This window comes from Eleginops maclovinus, chromosome 4, assembly GCF_036324505.1.
Source record: "Eleginops maclovinus isolate JMC-PN-2008 ecotype Puerto Natales chromosome 4, JC_Emac_rtc_rv5, whole genome shotgun sequence".
Lineage (NCBI taxonomy): Eukaryota > Metazoa > Chordata > Actinopteri > Perciformes > Eleginopidae > Eleginops > Eleginops maclovinus.
This window is the reverse complement of record NC_086352.1, coordinates 6,933,676-6,952,854: the sequence shown is the minus strand read 5'-3', so window position 1 is coordinate 6,952,854 and position 19,179 is coordinate 6,933,676. Positions and strand designations below refer to the sequence as shown.

Genomic DNA, 19,179 nt, shown 5'->3' with positions numbered 1-19,179 from the left:
GAGTGACAGAGCAGTGGGGGGGATCCATTACTCAGACCAGTCGTCCTGGATTGTATTTCATAGCCTCACCAGTACCTGTAGCAACAGCCCCATGCGTCAACGTCCGGTTTAGCACTATGTTGTTAACCTTTGCAATCTGCAGTATTTAGGACATGACATCCCCTGTTAACAGGGCTCACAGGAAGCTGCAGGAGAGTTGCACAACACGCAGCATTTGTCAATTATACAGAGAAAGAAAGGTTTACCGTGCAGCGACTCGCACAGGATCTACCATCATCTTACACATCGATCAAACATCTGAAAGTTACCAATTATATCAACTAGGAATTCCATTGGACAGTGCAGAGCTCTGCCAAGGGCAATGGGGCATGCACATGTTGTTCATCAACTTTAAGCTATAATGTGGAAACAACAGGGGTGCAACAAAAGGATTTAATTGCTCATTTACTTTTGACAGCTTTTTTTTCATCGTACTGTGGCGTAAACTCCAAGAGTTGTGGACCAAAGTTTACTTTGATTTTCCAGTTTATTGTAGCTGTTTGAAGGTGGACTAATGGGAAATGTTCTGCTTAATACAGCACCAAATGCTAAAGCCAAAATGCCCTACTGCCACATCAACTAAAGGTGAACCATGTTCAAATTCAATCCAAATGTAATCGGTTCTTCCTTGCCCCAAGCTATGCCGCTTCACCAAGTAGCAGCTCCTACTCACCGCTCAGATACTTTTATCTTCTTATTTGTCAAACTTTCCTTACTTTGTATTATTGTCTGCCTTTCGCCTGCTGTGTCACTTTTGATGTAACGCCGAAATGTCTCCACTGCGGGATTTCCAAAGGATTTCTGATTCTGAAGTTTAAGGAACATAGGGCCAGTAGTTTTTAGATTTTTGTGGTGACAGACAAACAAACTGAGTCAAAAACATAACCTCCTTGACGGATAAGAGTTGAATATCAGTGGGGCTGTTCTCTCTGTGTCAATGTACTTTTGTATTTGTTCACATGTTGAATGAAACAATACTGATTTCAGAAGTGTTTCCATATGTAATTACAGTCTGAGACAACGACCTCACACTGAAACACTAAAAACCCAAGCATTGCACAAGAATGGGAATCAGTTACATATGCTCATCACAGTCCCTTCATCTCATTCGCACAGTATTTAATGGAGATATATGGGACATTTTGGTGTGTTGGATGAAGCCATCTGGTAGTGGTGTTGATATGTTTTTCATGACATTTACTTTCGATACAGAGCAAAGGAGTTGGGAGAGGACAGCAGTGTTGCTAGACATTTATTAGTCGGTTTGGAAAACCTATGAATGAAGCAACATCAAGCACGTAGCTAACTACTACCACGTCTTTCTCCTTTACTGCCTCAACAATCACAGCAGCTGTAAATCCACTGCCAGCAGACACAAACACACACCCAGTAAAGCCCACTTCAAGAGAAACTGTTATAAGCGTCGACACAGAAGCACAGAAACGGTCTTTTGCCGCAACATGTGGGCCCTGAAATTGGACTGGTAAAGAAAAGTATCTGTGCACACATTCAAACTGGTGTCAATGAGCTTTCCACAACATAACATTTTACTGGGGGAGCGTCAGAGCAATTGAGCCTGCACACATGACTCATAAAACAAAGAAAAGACAACAGAAAAGAACAAATAGGCAGCTCCCGACAGGGCACCGCTGCAGTTTGAAGAAGCTGTTGACGTGTGAGCAAAGGGCTCAGGAATGTTTGTGCATACCAGTGGAAGGGTACTCTCACCGGGAGGGAGGAAACCAGGGAGAAAACTTCACCTCTGCTTTACCCACCTACACCTACAAAGACCCAGGCTCTATCCATCAGAAACCGTTAAAAAAGGCACTACCGTTTATTTCTCTTAAGGTTACTAGGAGTGTATCTCCTCAATGCATTCATGGTGCTGATAGTGAAGCGCTGCCTTGTAAGTTCCTCTTTTTATTTTCATGATTTTTCTGTTAATCAGCAAAAAATACGTTATTCCCAAATGGAACAAGAATTTATACACCAACAAAACGAGCTGAAACCAGACTCATACCAATGCATCGAGAAGAAGAAGCAGCTCTGCAGAGAAAACAATTAGTGCCTCTCAGGGTAATTACAAAGAGCATCTCATTTAAACTCTACACTTAATGTTCCTTTTAGTTAAATACAAATTGCAGACCAGCCTTCAACTTCAATAAACTTTTACCACCTTTAAGTTCTCAATTGGTTGCATGTTTTATTGAACCACGCTATCAAATTAAATCCGCTATCAAATTAAGTTTCCTAGCCAAGTACAAATTCAGTTTTACATGTGGAATTATTAATAAGGGAAGAATACTAAATGATGGGAGTTGGCAATAGACAGCCACATTGTTTTATAACAGACTTAGTCAATGCAGCCTGTTGAACAAGGGCTTTTAGTTATGACATCCTCACATTAATAAGTCATTATAAAAGACATGTAAAGTAACGTGGACTGCACTGAAACCCAAAGAATATCACACACCGTATTGACACCAGATTAGAGGAAATAAATGGCTGCTACAGTTGGTTTTTCTTGCGTTGCAAATACAAATCCCAAGAGGCCTGGTAGAGAGCCAGATGATCAGCTGACTGCAGCACAGCAGCACAGCAGCAGGCATACACACACACACACTGACACACACTAGAATACACTAAAAGGTCATTTGCTTTAGTATGCCCTGAGGCCTCAGACACTAAGATGATGGACAACAAAGAAAAACACCGTATATATATTGTTTGGAAGCTTAAGACTTAAAGATGTTGTGATTCAAAGCTTTTCCAGTATGCCTTTTTATTATCTTTCTAAAATGTGTAAATTATTCCTCAATGCTAAAAATAAATTCAGGTTAAATCTTGAGCCATTTAGCCTGAATAACGGCTTGATTTACCGTCTTTACAAATAGTACTTTGCCATGCTCAGTGACAGGAGATCAGCTCCTCCAACTAGAACCAGTTTGAATGGCATTGTCATGTACTTTGATAAATGAAAATGATATATTATAAAAGGTCAAACTGGCAACCTTGATTGATTTAATTGTGTGTATGAACATTTGACAGGTACTTAATATTAATGACAGGAAGACGGTGCAATGTATCCCTGCAACATAGATTCTAACTATTGCCTTGTATAGCTATATTTATTGTATTTAGTTAAAGATATTTATATCATTTTATTTAATTTTAATTTATTTGATTTGATTTGTTATTATAATTGTTTCCTTATTATTGATTTTATTTATTTTTTCATGTTTAAATTGTATTGGACGTTGCGTTGTTTGAAGAGTCTGGGACTTTCATTTTCATTGTTTTTGTATTGTCAGAACTATGCAGTAGCTGTCATCGTATGACAATAAATGCCTTGAAAAATTGAATCGTGGTTTAAGAAGATCGCCTTCAATTCTCTGAACAATTCAACTCTCACACACATAATAGACAGTGTGACTGCTTGTGGTGAAAAAGCTTTACTTGCTGTACATGTTTATCTCCATATATTTATCCAGCTCTACATTAATGGATCAGATTCCTAACACGGCGTCTGAATGTTTTGACTTGGGATGGAGGCTGTAAAATACACATATGCAGAGAAAAGGCCTCGGCATCCCACAAGTGTGTTAAGCATCAGCTGTAACCATCTGATGTTCCAGGAAAGTTGGGACACTATCAGTCGGGGCTCTGTGTAATCTGCCTATCTGCAGACCTCTCTGCTTTCATCACTTAACCATGTCATAAAAAGTCTAACAAACACTGAAAATAACTGGCTTGTTGACTCCATATACTGCATGCATATTGAACCAGAACTACAACAAGGCTTAGCTGATTACCAGCCTCTTATGCATCATTAAAACTGGAAACCTAATCCCTTTGTTTTAAATGGAAGACCACAGAGGGCAGAAACATGAGTCCCACAAGCAGATGGTCACAGTTGGGTTCATGATATCCTCCATGTTATGTTATGCAAATATTAGACATAGAAGCATGCCAATCTAATTACTGTAAGGGGCTTAATGCATATTTATGAAATGAACAGGAGGTCTGAAAAGTATTTGAAAAAAAAGACAGAAACTCCCTTTGTGACAAAATACTATTTTCAGTCCTCTAAAAGAAGATGTAGTGTTCTTCACTTTCTTTTATGTTCTTGATACATTTTACCTTTGATGTAAACCACACACCACTTAGCACCTTGCAATCAGTCATTCATTCAACTCCCAAAACCACACCTCACTCTGGCATCAAAGATCTGTAAGAGCCGTCATCCAAAAGAGATCAACACTTTGGCAGCGAGAAGCATGCAGGTGCTCTGCAGGGAACTGCTATCTTTCCCACTAAAGAGGCCCTATTATGTCCAGGCTTTTTCCTTTCCTGTAGTGTGTTATATAGGTTTCTGTGCATGTAAATGGTCTGCAATGACTAGAATCCCTGTGTTCCATCCAGAGGGAGTTTTTCTCCCACACAGTTGTTGAGATTTCTAATCTAATCTTTTGGAGCTGAAAAAACTCTATAATCTCACTTTATCATATCCTCAAAACTGACCTGTGGCAGAGCGGTGTTGAGTTGTCTCTGCAGGGAGTCTCTTTCGTGGCTGACTTCGTGCAGTTTGCCCTGAGTCAGGCCCAGATTCTCCTGCGTCTCTCTCAGAGTGTCCAGAAGACGATCCCTCTCCTCTAGCATCGACACCATCAGCGACTCAAAGTGACCTTCAGAGTCCGACTGCAGCGGGGAGCCCGAGCCCCGGCGGCCGCCTCCACCCTCTGACTCGCTGATGGTGGGCATCACCTCGCACATCATCTGCAACCAGGCATGGAAAGGGAAAGGGAGAAATAAGAGAAACAGTTAAGAGTTAGAATAAAAGGCATGAAGATAGTAAGAAAAGTAGGAGTGTATGATGTTTTATAGTAGTATCATATCAATCCCTAAAATATCTTCAAACCCTGTCAGTTTTCAATGTTGTGTAGCCCTAATTCATGCTAAATGTTCAATTATGAGAAGCCAGAACAGAAATCTCTAAAAGCCAGCTATTATTCTCATCCAAGGAAAGTTCAGTTTGAAGCTTTTTGGTTGGACTTGTCTTTCATTCATTCTCCTCCTCAAAAGCGAAATCTATGATCCGAGTAAAAAAAGTGTCAGGCTAAAAAATAGAGATCATAACCAAATCATCTTATGGTGAAAAAGTTAAATATATAACAAATTTAAAAAAGCTCAACAACCGTTAGAAATTAACTGGAGCTTAATAGTAAATTAAAGTGCTTTACAATCTGGGTTTAAAAGTGGCTTATGTTCTAAAGCAGACCCCCTCTCTTGACAGATTTGAGATAACACAGAAGACAGAGGGCAAGTAAAGTGCATCTCTCTGGTGATTTAATCAGCATACTTTACAGACGCAAAGCATGGGCCAATATGATAGTTTACTGACAAAGCAGAAGAGAAAACTTACTGATGATTATTAATAATGGTTAGCTAGAGGAGACAGTCAAGTTACCCTACATTGGTACTGTTATTAAATAACTGTGCCTTAAATCGATTAAGAAAGCAGTGTTTGTGTCTGTTGTTGAGTAATGTTGCATCTAACAACAGCTGTGCAGGAAGGTCTGCAGAATTAGAGGCACTCTCCACACCAAGGAGCTTAGGACCTGTAGACAGACTGCTAGACAAAAAGCCAAGAATCATGTGAGCTGGATTTAAAATACCTACAAGGAATAACGACTTATAAATTAGAACAAGTGCAGTGGAGAACCTAATGGCAGCCAGAGCAAGGCTAGCACTTCATCTTAAGCAGCGCCTGAAATGCCAAAAGCCATTTGCTTTCAGAAACTGTTTTTCGGTTCAATGCACCAACACTTTACTGTATCTCACAAAACGAGCTGGACCATACCCGATACATTCAAATTAACCAGATAGAGATCAACCTGCCATCCTTAATTAACTCCAACTACAAAATGCATTTTTTAGATTGACCTTATTTCTGGTGAAAGGAAGGAAATGTAACCTAATTTATCAGTAGTAAAAATACAAACCAACGCTGCATATCGAGGTCAAGCCACTCAGGCTCACCACTGTTTATGAGGGGGAGGGTCACACAGCATCCATGAGAAGGAGTGACAGATGGTGGGTCCAGTGTAACTTAGCACAGACATCACAACGTCAAAAGGTAAAGATGACAACCTCCGGAAGCTAAAAAGATTTCCACTTAAATCCCTCTTTAGCCATGTGTATTTGTTTCCATTGGACAAGGATGGGAAATGAGAGGCAAATCTGGCCAAACAAGTACTAAAGGCTGCACCACTTGTGACTCAATTATAATTTGATTTTGAACCAATCAAATTACCCTCAGATTTGGTTGCGACATCCTGCAGTTCCTGTAATGGGTTTTTAAAGAAGCCAAAAAATGAAGTACAGCTCAGTGTTATCCAAGATGATAAAATCAACAAATCTGAAAATATGATTGGTCACTTCTAATACAAACTACTTGACACTTAGCCCCAGTCACTCCACAGACACTCCACATTACATTAATGCACAATATATGTGTATTACTTAATTTAAGTAGTCGTCTGAATATTTTGCAAATGTGTATACAAACATACATCTTTTAATATCTGCACAGCTTTCCACCTTTCGTAACCATACTGCAAATATGTCATAATGTACTGTACGTAGTTTTATTGGTACATCAATATTTCTAAATTGTTTATAAATGAATGACTAAATTTACTTTTGGGATCATTTTCTTACATCACTGTGTTTGTGTATTTTACCATATACACCAAGGCAAATTCCTCGTAAGTGTGAACCATACGTGGCAATAAACCTGGTTCTGATTCTGATTTCTTCATTTCGGCCTGAAGACGTGAACTTCTTACCTTTAAAGAATGTAGTTATTCCAACAGCCTCCGTAATCCACGTTACTTTATGATGCCAATTAAACGTCAACAAAGTCCAGGTACTCCAATTATCACAACCTTCACAAATATCCTTTAGACATTAAAATCCATTCACAGGCTGGGATGTGTTAAGGCTGTCAAAAGAGTCTTCTGGGTGAAAAAAAAGAGGGGATAATTTCCTAAAGGCCTCAAAGAGAAACCGGCATCAAGTGAGCAGAGGGGCAGTTTTCCAAGTTTGGCCGGCTAACCAAACGTTAGCGAGCTAGCATTAAGTAAGCTTCGATGATTGCATATCTAGATTTGGAAGTAAAGTCTTATTTTTGCTTTTCAAAACAAACGAGAATTGCGTTTAACCAGCTGGCAATGAGATATCACAACAGAAATACACGTGACGGTAGGGTAAGGTTACGTGGAAACAGTTGTAGCCCGGCTAGCTTTAGCTAGTTTGAAACAGAATTCTTTGGCAGTTTAAAAGTCGACAGCTAGCAGACGTTAGCTACTAGCCAGCTAGATAGCTAACGGTTGCTAGATAAAATGTACTAACTTCTAAAGATACTTTCTATTCCATATAAAAGTAGACAACATGGTAAAACATCGCATAGCTAATTATCTTACATTATCGAAAATATTAATTTTAAAATAGGTTTTAAAAGCTCTGCTAAAAGTGATTAATCTATCAAGCAGCTATCAAGTTAGCCGCTGAGATAACGTTAGCTTCCCGTCGCGTCACCACATCATCACAAACTTCCAGCTCACATTGAAACGTTAGCGATGCTTTGATCCGTTTGGAAAACCCCAAACTGCGAATACAAATGTTATAATCCTTTCGTTTCTGTCCGAGTTGGTGTTGTTGTCTTGTTTTTTTCCTCCAAAAAGGTCCGTAAGTCCGGTCCTTTCCCTGTCGCCTCTTGCCTGCCAGCCTCGGCAGTCGGGACACACTGAAGCTAGCTCTGTTAGCATTAGCATGGGAGAGATACAGGTCTGCAACAGGAGGAAAGGGAAGAGCAGTTCCTTTAGACACGAAACACAGTAAAGTAAGGTGTCCATATAAAGATCAAAATAACAAATAGTAATACATATTTATATTAACTTAAGAAATGGAAGTAAAACATGTGCAATAAGAACATAGACAACCAAAATAATAATGTATAAACATAAAAGAGAAAAGTAATGTATAAGAAGTTAAAATAAATATGTGTAATAACACTATCAAATATGGGGAAAAAATGTATTTTTATGAAGATAACAAGTTAATGAAAACAGTTGCAATAAGAAGAGGAAATACAATAGAATATTTGTTCAAAATTATGTTCAAATTAGATTCAGAAATGTTCAAAATTCTCATAAATATGTAAGAACTCGTCACTGGATCACGAGTCATGGCTGTGCCTGTTGCTGTGGTCCTGAGTCGTGCATCCTGAGTCGTGGCTGTGCCTGTCCCTGTGGTCCTACCTGATGCTCACCTTACTACTTCTTTGACGGCACCCACAGGATTGCTGACCTCCACTTTGATTCATCTAGTTCTTTTTTATAGACACGTGCATTTACAAGCATTTGGACTACCTACGTTGCAAATGTATTATCTGTTTCATTTACAAACGACATCTGCTGCACGTCTGTCCGTCCTGGGAGAGGGACCCCTCCTCTGTTGCTCTCCCCAAGGTTTCTTCCATTTTTCCCATTAACTGGGGGGTTTCTTTGGAAGTTGTCCAAGGACAGAGGGTGTCATATTCATATTCTGTACAAACTGTAAAGTCCACTGAAACAAATGTAAAGTTCGGATGTTGGGCTTGATAAATACACTTTGATTGATGTATTGATTGAACAGTCAATAAAAGCGTGTATATCAAAAATATATACAGTGGTGTCTGATTTTCAATAAAGATATTGTTAATGAAAACCAGAATATTGCTTAAATAGTATTTAATATTAAGTGTAATATTTTATATGTTTTACTTTTAATGTTACATTAGGCTTTCGAATGATGTTAGATTATTCTATTATTATTCTATTCCTATTTGAGTTGTGTGTATCTTTAGAATTGTTTGTTCTTTTAATTTCTAATGTGCAATGCATTGTTTTGTTTTATACTGCTGCAACTTAAACATTTCCCAGTTTGGGATAAAAATAAAGTACCTCTTATCTTATTTTATAGATAAAACATCTGATAACCATTATGTTGGTTTCACAATAAAGAGAATAGTGGCGCCATCCTGTGGGGAATCAACAGAGTAAGACATAATGCAGAACCTCTACATTATAATGTGAGTGAAGGGATCAAATGGCTTCGTTTCAACAAGTGAATGTGTGCTTAATATGGGTTATAATATTTGGACAAATGAGACTGTTTTCACTCAATTTCTGAAATCTGAAAGTATCTCATTTTTATATTCAAGATTTATAAACGTATGTGTTTAACAAATTGTTTTATTAAACACTTTTCTCCCTCATGTCTATACAACACCTTTCCTTTATAAGTCAATTTCAAAAGTAAATCAATAGAGAGCTCAATCCCAGGTCAAATGCACACTCAAGAGTGTTTGAGCATGTTTCTCTCAGTGATTGTGATCTTATGTTATTGTTTGTTTTTCTTCAGAATCAGAAGTACTTTATTTATCCCAAACTGGGAAATGTTTGCATTGCAGCAGCGAAATACAAAGAGAAGGAAAACAAATACAAATAATTACAACTAAAAATAAAAATGAATGAAAATGAAATATACAAATGTACAAAAAGGCAATAATAATATAGTGTATTGTTCAAGATTCAATTCAAGAGGCTTTATTTATCCCGAGGGAAATTGTCTTAATATCTGTCTATGTTAATGTTGCAGATGGAGCTTCTGTGATCCAAGTCAAGACTTCATTTCAGACTCGATCTGACCATTAAAGTAAAATTGTATCCTAACGACGCTGATAAATGAATGCTTGATGATGACTTCAATTATCAAGACGCATGCTGGGCGCTTAGGTTATTGGTCATTGTAACTCTTTTCATTGTTTTACTCTTCATTTTAGGACCCCATCACACTTCATTAGACTGCTTTACTTACAAATGTGTCAATAAGTATGTCTCCAGTTTAAAATCCTTCACTAATTATTACTGCAGTTGTGATCATTTGATTGGCTGCTGCAGGAGTTATGAAACATAATGAGGTTCAGGAACAGGAAAGCATTACAAATAATGTCATTGGTTTAAAACAAGACTATCGAAGATGTGTGTGTTATGTGCAAGAAAGAAGGACAAGTAAGTCGGAATAAAGCAAAAAAGATGAGAGTTTTTATTGATCATTTAAAGGACTTAGGTTAAGGAGGAAAAATAACATTTGCCTTGTAATAATGCTATTTAGCATTAATGATTGGATACACGGTGAACTTTAAATCCCAATGGAAGGCATGATAGAATAATCACTTATAAAGCTATTTAGGATTACACTAAACTAACTACAACACAATAAACACCACTTATAACCCATAAAGGACAAATGAAAACTCATTATCTGATAGCATTAAAAAAAAGGTTATGTTGTCAAATCCAATCGATAGAAAATGGGTATTCTCATCCAGCTGCTTTTCTTAGTTTTCAACTGAGGGCAGCGGTTGGTATTTGATCTTTGATGCTTTGATTTTGTACAGGGTCACTGTACTGATCATGCCAACGGCTGCAAGAAGACATCCAACGATGAACACCAGGTTCAGATTCAGGGGGGTCCCTGGAGAGGAAGAGAAGCATCGTTGTTAATGGATATGTCCAAAGACTAGCTCCCAGGAGGATCTGATTGAATGTCTAATTAGCTCAGGAAGGTTTCTTACGGATTGAAATGACCCGGGGGTCTGTAAGGGGCATCCATGATAACAGTTGTTTATAATCTCGATGATAGGAAAGGACATTCAATGCTTTTAATATCCTTTAGGATACACTGGAAAATCCTTCACCAAAGGTCAGGAGATAATGGTGTCCCATAAAACCATAACCCCATCACGTTTTCACTGAGGTTAAAGGGGCCCTATTCTGCTTATTCTCATATTTGTATTTAGTGTCTCTACTGGGACATGTCTCCATGCTTTAATGCTCTTAAAGCTCTTTATTTTTCTCATACTGCCTGTGCTGCAGCTCCTCTTTTCACCCTCTGTTTGAAACCAGAGCCCAGTCTGCTCTGATTGGTTAGATGGCCGGCTCTGTTGTGATTGGTCAACCGCTTAGAGATGTCCCGCCCCTTAGCCTTTCACGTACAATCTGTTGCAGGGCCAGCCAATTAGAGCGCTAGTGTTACATAGTGATGTTGCTGTGTTACGGAGTAAATAAAGGAGTCCAATGGAAGTGTTTCTGGCGGGTGTGGCTAGGAAAAGACTTAGAACCTGATTTCAACTTATCAACCATAGCCTCAAAGTGGGCAGGTGTGCTGATAGAAAACGTACCTGGGCTCCCGGTGCTCTCCGCTGATCGCTTCATACGCAGAGGACCCTGGGAAACGAAGTGCCTGGCGGTCTGAGCGTTAGCCTCTCTCTTGCGGTGATGATGATGCCCAGAAACGGGGGAGTTGATGCACCCCTGTGAACACCTGGTGCCGGAGCTCCCTGCCTCACACATCAGCACTGAACAGCTGATGTACACCTGAACGCAACACAACCGATGTCAAAACATCAGCAGATATACAGACTTCGCTTCAAGTGGAGAAATAACAGAGCTGTGGTCGGGTACTTTGGTACTTTTACTTAAGTAAAAATGCCAACAGAGTGCTCCTGCACTGTGGTATCAGTTGTTTTTATTAAGTCAACGATCAGAGAGGTTCTTCCACCAGTAGAATATAGCCACATTTAATTCTCTCACCTGGTCGTGCATGCCGATGAACTGGAAGGCCTCCATGCTGAACCTGAACTCTCTCGGGTTGGCACTGGGATGCACTTGAACCGTTCGGTCCACAGTACACCTAACAGCAAAACACAAATGTAAGAAATATTGCCTCTGTGACTCCATGCCTCACAAACAGTGCTATAATTGAGATATTTATGTATTTGTGGACCATGATCAATAAAGATAATAATAATGTTTTTGGTTGATATTAATACACTGCCTACATCTCATTCACACCTACGGACAGTTTACTTACAAACCTCTGACACAGCTCATCTTTACCAATGCATTGCTATGTCCCCTGTTGCCACTAGATGGCGTGTTCATGCCTACCCATTCTCGATGATGGAGTATGTTGGCCAGTAGTTGGGGGTGTCATATGGCGCTGCGCTGCAGGATTCCACAAACAGCTGGGTGTTGTTGACGGTAGACTTGGCCTCTATCTGCATGTAGATCCTTTCCGTCACATCGTACTCCAGGGGGTACAGCCCTGGATCAATCATTCGTCCATACTGGTTGTCTGGGTAGAACTCAAACTCGTAGGTGAACTTTCCGAAGCCTTTGTCCCACACCACGACATTCTTCCTGTGTGCTGTGAAGCCCTGCGACACGTTCCCATGTTTGGGGTACTGGCAGTAGAACTGGATCTCCAGCAGGTGGTTCCTGGTGATCAGGTTGTTTAGGTTGTCCACCGTGGTGATTTCATTTTTGAAAACCAGGTTCTCCTCATCTTCCTGCAGAGTTAAAGGGAACATGCTGTGTTCAGGGTCATACGTGTGTTTGGGGTTTCTACTGGAACGCGTTTAAATGCTCAAATGTCTAAAAAACGTTTTATTTTTCACTTATACTATCTTTTATTTCTTAAGACCCAGTCCAGAAAAAGCCCAGTAGTACTCCTAGGGAGGGGAAATGTACAAAAATTACAGCAAAGAGCCGAATAAACACAATGCCCTGTGGTCACCTCGATCTGAGTGCCGCAGGCGTTGAGGGGTACGACAGCGATGATGTGCGTGCTGTTGGAGTAGTTCTGCAGGTTGCAGGCCGTGTTGCTGGGGTCATTGAGGCGTAAATAATCCTCATGAAGTCCAGGGAGAGAAGATCTGCTAACCACTACCGTCATTGAGGACTCTTGGCAGGTCACATGGGATTCAACTAGAGCAAGAGATAAATCGTTCACACAATTAATACACATAATGCTAATACAACAGCTTTGCAAAACTCCATGAAGCCACTAATGGAGATTAGCTTTTTGGTTCAAATATAAACACCATTCCAGTTGTAGTTCTACTATATTATTTTGACATTAAACAAAAGTAACTCTTACTTAGTGTTTCATGGATGTTCACCAGGACGCACCTCATCTCGGACTGATAGATGCCGGACCTGAAAAGTATCAGTGACCAAAGATTTATCTTGAATCCTTTTAGTTTTTGAGGCGTAATGCCTGTTACTGATTCAGTAAGGCTGAATTGTCTTATTAAATCATTAGAGGTGTTTGAACTCTAGGTAACTTTAACCACATTTTCACATTTAGTAAAAACAATATCCAGACGATTAATTTGTTTATGTTAATGTCTCTGGCAGAAGCAAACATCAATTGGAATGTTTATAATAATATGTTTCTTAATGGTTCATAGGTTCTCCATTTTGATTCAACAAGAAAACTGTTACTTACTGCGCAGATTGGGGGACGTGGTAATGGTGACCGTAATAGATTGTGGTTTGAGGCAGGATGGTAGAGGAGAGGCTGCAAAATGTTTAAAAAGTGAAACCAATATTTAACACACACACATGCACAATACATGTATCAAATAAAATGAATGTGAGTCTCACTAACTCGACTGATTCAACAGCAAAGCAGATTGGGTAATGATCCCCCAAGTCATCGGGGCCAGGCGTCCACCTAATGACAAAGTCGCCATTTGTGCTCCTGTGCTTGGTGATATTCAGTGGCCCACTGATGATGATATCATGTAGTCTGTGTGAAAACAAAAGAGAGAAACCTGATTTTTTCCTCCTTATCGCTGAAGTTAGCAGAAATGATGATAACGTTCTGACACCACAAGGCAACACTCATCGGGGTTTCTCACTTACGTTGCATGTGAAGCCTGGGCTCTGACTCTGATCTCCACTTCTCTGTTGACCTCGGCATTGATGTGTTGTCCATCTTCAGGTGTTGGGTGCACAAACTTTGGCAAGTAGTGTCCGTCAACACATGAGGGAGCAGGTGGGTCCACTGCAGATAAAAACAGAAGAAAAAGTGCAACAGTTCTTAGAGAGTTCTTGATCTGTTCTTAAAACCGCTTTGTCATCGTCTGTTGCTCAAAACATCAAGGCTGTCACAGCAGGTTATATTCATTAGCTTTCAAAGGCTAAGTATCTGCTGCTTTTGTTTGTATGTTTTTTAAAATATATATTTCTTTCCTGTTTCGGGATGATTAGGGTTTTAAAAGGGGGAAATCCATAATTGCTAGCTTACAATTACTACTACTACTGCTTAGTACTAGTACTACTGCTTAGAACTAGTACTAGTTTTGTCTCTATTCTGGCCTAGGATACGCACGGTAACATTTAGACATTTTTTAAAATAGGAAATTCCACCAGGTGGCAGTATAGACCAATTAAAAAATCATAAACTGCTTGTTCAAACTACGGATATGTAATCCAAAAATAATAATTGAAAACTCAAACATTCCTGGGATTTTTCTCAATTTGTAAATGTTCACAACCCTAATTCCTAACATTCCAAATGTTTGACCTGAAAAGGCTGACCTAGGGGTTAGGGTTAGGGCTTTCACAAAACTAAAGTGTCCCTATACAGGTGTAGAACCCATATTTACTTCTTAGGCTAAATAATGTCTATAAAAGCAAATTGTAGGACAAAAAACAAGACATTTCACATTAAGTTGTCACAAGAGCTGCAAGAAATGCATGACAGTCTAAACCCATTGAAAGCAGTGCATCAACAGGTTTTCTGTAAGTGTGGACTGACCAATCGAGGACAAGTAAAACCTGACTCACCAAGTAAGGAGAACTGCAAAGGCAGTTTACTGAGAGGAGGCGTGGTGGCATGCATGTTGTATGTTGTTGTTGGTGCTGCAGTTGTTGGTGCTGCAGTTGAATGATGCCACCACCACCATGGGTGTGTTGTTGGTGCTGCAGTGGTTGGTACTGCAGTGGTTGGTGCTGCAGTTGTTGGTGCTGCAGTTGTTGGTGCTACAGTTGTTGGTGCTGCAGTTGAATGATGCCACCACCACCATGGGTGTGTTGTTGGTGCTGCAGTGGTTGGTACTGCAGTGGTTGGTACTGCAGTGGTTGGTGCTGCAGTTGTTGGTGCTGCAGTTGTTGGTGCTACAGTTGAATGATGCCACCACCACCATGGGTGTGTTGTTGGTACTGCAGTGGTTGGTGCTGCAGTGGTTGGTACTGAAGTGGTTGGTGCTGCAGTTGTTGGTGCTGCAGTGGTTGGTGCTGCAGTTGAATGATGCCACCACCACCACCATGGGTGTGTTGTTGGTGCTGCAGTAGTGGTTGGTACTGCAGTGGTTGGTGCTGCAGTTGTTGGTGCTGCAGTTGAAAGATGACGCCACCACCACCATGGGTGTGTTGTTGGTGCTGCAGTAGTGGTTGGTGCTAGAGTTGAATGATGCCACCACCACCACGAGTGTGGTGTTGGTGCTACAGTTGTTGGTGCTGGAGTTGAATGATGCCACCACCACCACGAGTGTGCTGTTGGTGCTACAGTGGTTGGTACTGGAGTTGAATGATGCCACCACCACCACGAGTGTGCTGTTGGTGCTACAGTGGTTGGTACTGGAGTTGAATGATGCCACCACCACCACGAGTGTGTTGTTGGTGCTACAGTTGTTGGTGCTGAAGCCGCGGTTGTATGGTAGAAGCTTCGTTTCCGCCTCCTGGGAATCAGTGGAGCCTTGTGGGATTGGGTTCCATCGCTGTAGGACAGAGCGATGGGCCTTTGCGGGAAGTCCTCCACCACCAACTCAAATCCAAAAACACTGGGGTTGGCGTTGGCGATGCGGTAATGTAAGGAGCAAGAACCCTAACAATGCAAACATTCAGACGATGAGTGTGGCAAAGGATCAGTCAGGCTATGGACAATGTTTGAGGACATTTATTTTACAAACCTGATCTAAGACAAAGCCTGAAGGTTGATTACATCCGCTGCACTCTACATTTCGGATATTTCCATATCTGCAGCGAACTGTGTCGCCATCAGGGTCGAAGGACATCAGCTTGTAGGTCCTTGGGCAGTTCTGGGGAACTCTTGAAAGGACACATTAGTGAGTGATGCGGAGCGGATCACGGAGTGACTGACTGCGACACACACACACACACACGCACGCACACACGCACACACACACACACACACACACACACACACACACACACACACACACACACACACACACACACACACACACACACACACACACACACACACACACAAACACACTTCCCTTTCGTTAGTCAGTAAATCATGGCTGCAACTCCACTAAACATCCCTTTTTTCCTCCCGTTTCTGTAGCGCGACCATGAGTGCACGCTTGTTCGTCTACACTTATATAAACATGCATTCACACTATGATTCCATACCCACAAGGACAGGTGGCCCCAACGAGGGAGTATTTTGAAAAGGCGGAGGCGCATCACTTCTGTTGTTTAAATATAATTTAACGATGCAGTCATCCTTTCTTTTAAGTTTAATGATGATGTTTGATTTGAATCTCAGTGATAATTAACCTGTTTATCTAGGAGGTTAAAATATGGCATATATTTTATGTTCTAGAAGAAAGTCAACAAATAGATAATGCCCTATTCTGTTGAAATGATTGACTAATTAAGTGACAAGCCTACTGGGAGGGGCTATGTGTGTGTATAAGGGACTGTCTTGGGGCTGAAGGGAAGTCTGATTTTGGTTGCAGAGAAGGCAACAGCTCCAGATTATGGACATTATTAGTCAACTCGGTTTAATTATTTTTCAACATTGTTTTTCAAACCGAATGTTTGTTTTTGACTTTCTAAATAAAACAGCTGAGCTCAATTTTCTGACTACGCCAATGTTTGTGGAGGGTTAAGAGAGAACCCTGTCACATTTGGTGTCAGAACTGGGATATGGCTAGTCGAAAAAAGTCACTGCTTTACAAAGCAACGCACCGGTTACTGGTAAACCAATGTTTGTGGAGGGTTAAGAGAGAACCCCGTCACAGTGAGTGACACATCTTAAATCAGAGTTATAAAAGCAAATGCAAGAAGAGCAATGAAAGCGACAAGCTGGAAGAGTTGTAAAGTCCTTCACATTTTACACGCAGTATTGCACATTTATTTGCTGTACTACATTTTGAAAATAAAATAGTGTATTTTATTGGTTTGGTTGAATTTCCTTCTTTCTTTAGTGTTGAAGATTGTGGCTCTTCCCAACAGGAAAATGTTTACAAAGAAATGATTAACAATAACAGAAAATGTGGTACAATCACATATGTGGTCAAAGTAAGAATCGTATGAATGATTCTGATGTTATTTGATTTTCTTTGTAGACCTTCTTTCGGAAAAATAATCCCATTGATTCTGATATATCTGGACTTTCAAGGCTATCGGCCACACTTCCACTAGGAGGGCGCCAAACAGGTAATCAAGCAACATAATAAAGAAGGAACTTACCGAAGGAAAGGTAGAATGGCAATGTCTGGGGATCTGTTTGGTTTGCCAGTGTCGGATCTTGATCCCAAGTCTACTTGAGTTACAAGTCTCCAATTTCCAACCCCGTTACGTGTTGGGATCCAACAACAGCTACTTGCCCTGGTAGGTGAGGAAACATAACACTTAAATACTGCATTATACAGCTGCTTCTTTTTATGATAAGCATCTAAACAACAATTTGTGGACAGTCTACAAAAGTAACATCAGTGTGAAAGAAAAAGCTCACCTGATCTGAAAAGGTTTGTCAGTCAGGACTTTTCTTTGCTGAACTGTTTCCGTTTCACACCATTGTCTGTTAGATTGCGGTGCATTGGTGCTTTGGTCAATTGTGCCTCTCTGTGAATTGGTGACAGAGCCACAGTCGTTGGTGGAACAGACCAGTAATGGGAGTTGCGACACCCATCAAAGGTCGCCTTGTTTCGAAAGTCCACCTTTGAAAAAAAACACAAAAAAACCATCATAATAATAATACATATTTGTATCGCTTCAATGTTCTTGGTTCTTGACATAAAAATCAGAATAACAATTTGGAAACATAGTTCAAAGAAAACAGAAGTACAAATATCAACGGCACTAATAGTAATACATTAGGTATTTGTTAACTGATGCATAAATGAAAAAGTTGCTCTCACCCTGAATGATCCATCAGGGTTTCTTCCCTTGTAGCTGAAGGACGCGGTCCCCCGAAGTTATGTGAGGCAGACGCCAGTGAGACCAGCTGAAGCAGGAGCAGCAGAGCGGTGGCCATCTTTTCCTAGATTCACCTCTGTTTCCAAGCATCTGCTGCTCACACCCACCTGCAGCATCCTTTTATACACACCTGGCGATGGTCACTCCTTCCAAGTTAGGATCTCAATCTTGAAGAATAGCCTGGCTACATAACTGGTTCCACAACATTTCACTGTAAATGCCTCAATTCATCCACACACAACAAGAACATAATTGATGCTTGCCAGCAGCATTTGGACATAATGTGTCAGTGCGAATGTTAAGGAAATGAAACCAAAAGCACAGCTATTGTAGTGTGAGAGAACTTCAAACTGACTTTGTTGCATTGACAGGAAAGTAATTCATTAAAAAAGGACCGAGTGAAGGCAGTCTTAATAATAGGCTTTATTTTTCTCTACCATTGTTTGTGTTTGCAGGATTGGTCTACCTGCAAGTTAGAATTGGAGGATGAAACCCTCTGTATTGTCACATACATGCACACAGCAGAGCACACACAGTGAAATTGGTGATCTGCATTTAACCCATCCTAGTACTAGGAGCAGTGGGCAGCTATTGTGCAGCGCCCGGGGAGCAATGGGGAGGGGGGACTGGAGGTGTCCGGTGCCTTGCTCAAGGGCACCACAGCAGGACCTATGAGGTGAACTGGGACCTCTCCAAGTAGCAGTCCACTTTCCATATTTCATGTCTGTTTGGGGACTTGAACCGGCGACCCTATGATTCCCAGTCCAAGCCCCTACTGACTGAGCCACTGCTAGAAAAAGTGCCAAAACAATTTATAAATATATCACCTATTCAGGGGTTGGAAAACTGCCACCCAACAGGAAAGAAGACTAAACTTTCTTAATGCCTCTCCTCTGTCCCTGCCAAGAGGAAGTCAGACAAGCACTATTAATGATGGCATGTTGGTGCGTTGCTGGATAAGTGATGCCTCTGAGGGTTCAGACTGAGATATAACATATCAGGTTGAAGT

The 19,179-nt window shown here is 40.6% G+C and overlaps 2 protein-coding genes across 2 annotated transcripts in view; both read right to left on the bottom strand.

Annotated features, from left to right (window-relative positions):
* The window catches only part of ppfia1 (PTPRF interacting protein alpha 1), a 45,761-nt gene extending 37,897 nt beyond the window's left edge, over positions 1 to 7,864 (bottom strand). The window contains 2 exon segments of the mRNA XM_063882570.1: positions 4,561 to 4,815; positions 6,888 to 7,864. Of these exon segments, the coding sequence (XP_063738640.1) occupies positions 4,561 to 4,815 (255 nt within the window). The 5' untranslated portion in view covers positions 6,888 to 7,864.
* A 2,301-nt stretch (positions 7,865 to 10,165) lies between these two features.
* On the bottom strand, positions 10,166 to 18,309 carry LOC134863145 (uncharacterized). Its single transcript, XM_063881456.1, has 14 exons — positions 18,113 to 18,309; positions 17,707 to 17,911; positions 17,442 to 17,579; positions 15,908 to 16,046; positions 14,784 to 15,822; positions 13,857 to 13,998; positions 13,600 to 13,740; positions 13,438 to 13,509; positions 13,087 to 13,145; positions 12,724 to 12,914; positions 12,096 to 12,496; positions 11,739 to 11,838; positions 11,327 to 11,522; positions 10,166 to 10,620 (listed from the first exon to the last, which is right to left on the bottom strand). The coding sequence occupies exons 4-14, from the start codon at positions 16,010 to 16,012 to the stop codon at positions 10,484 to 10,486; spliced, it is 2,583 nt and encodes an 860-aa protein (XP_063737526.1). The 5' UTR covers positions 16,013 to 16,046; positions 17,442 to 17,579; positions 17,707 to 17,911; positions 18,113 to 18,309; the 3' UTR covers positions 10,166 to 10,483.
* Positions 18,310 to 19,179: the final 870 nt, after the last annotated feature.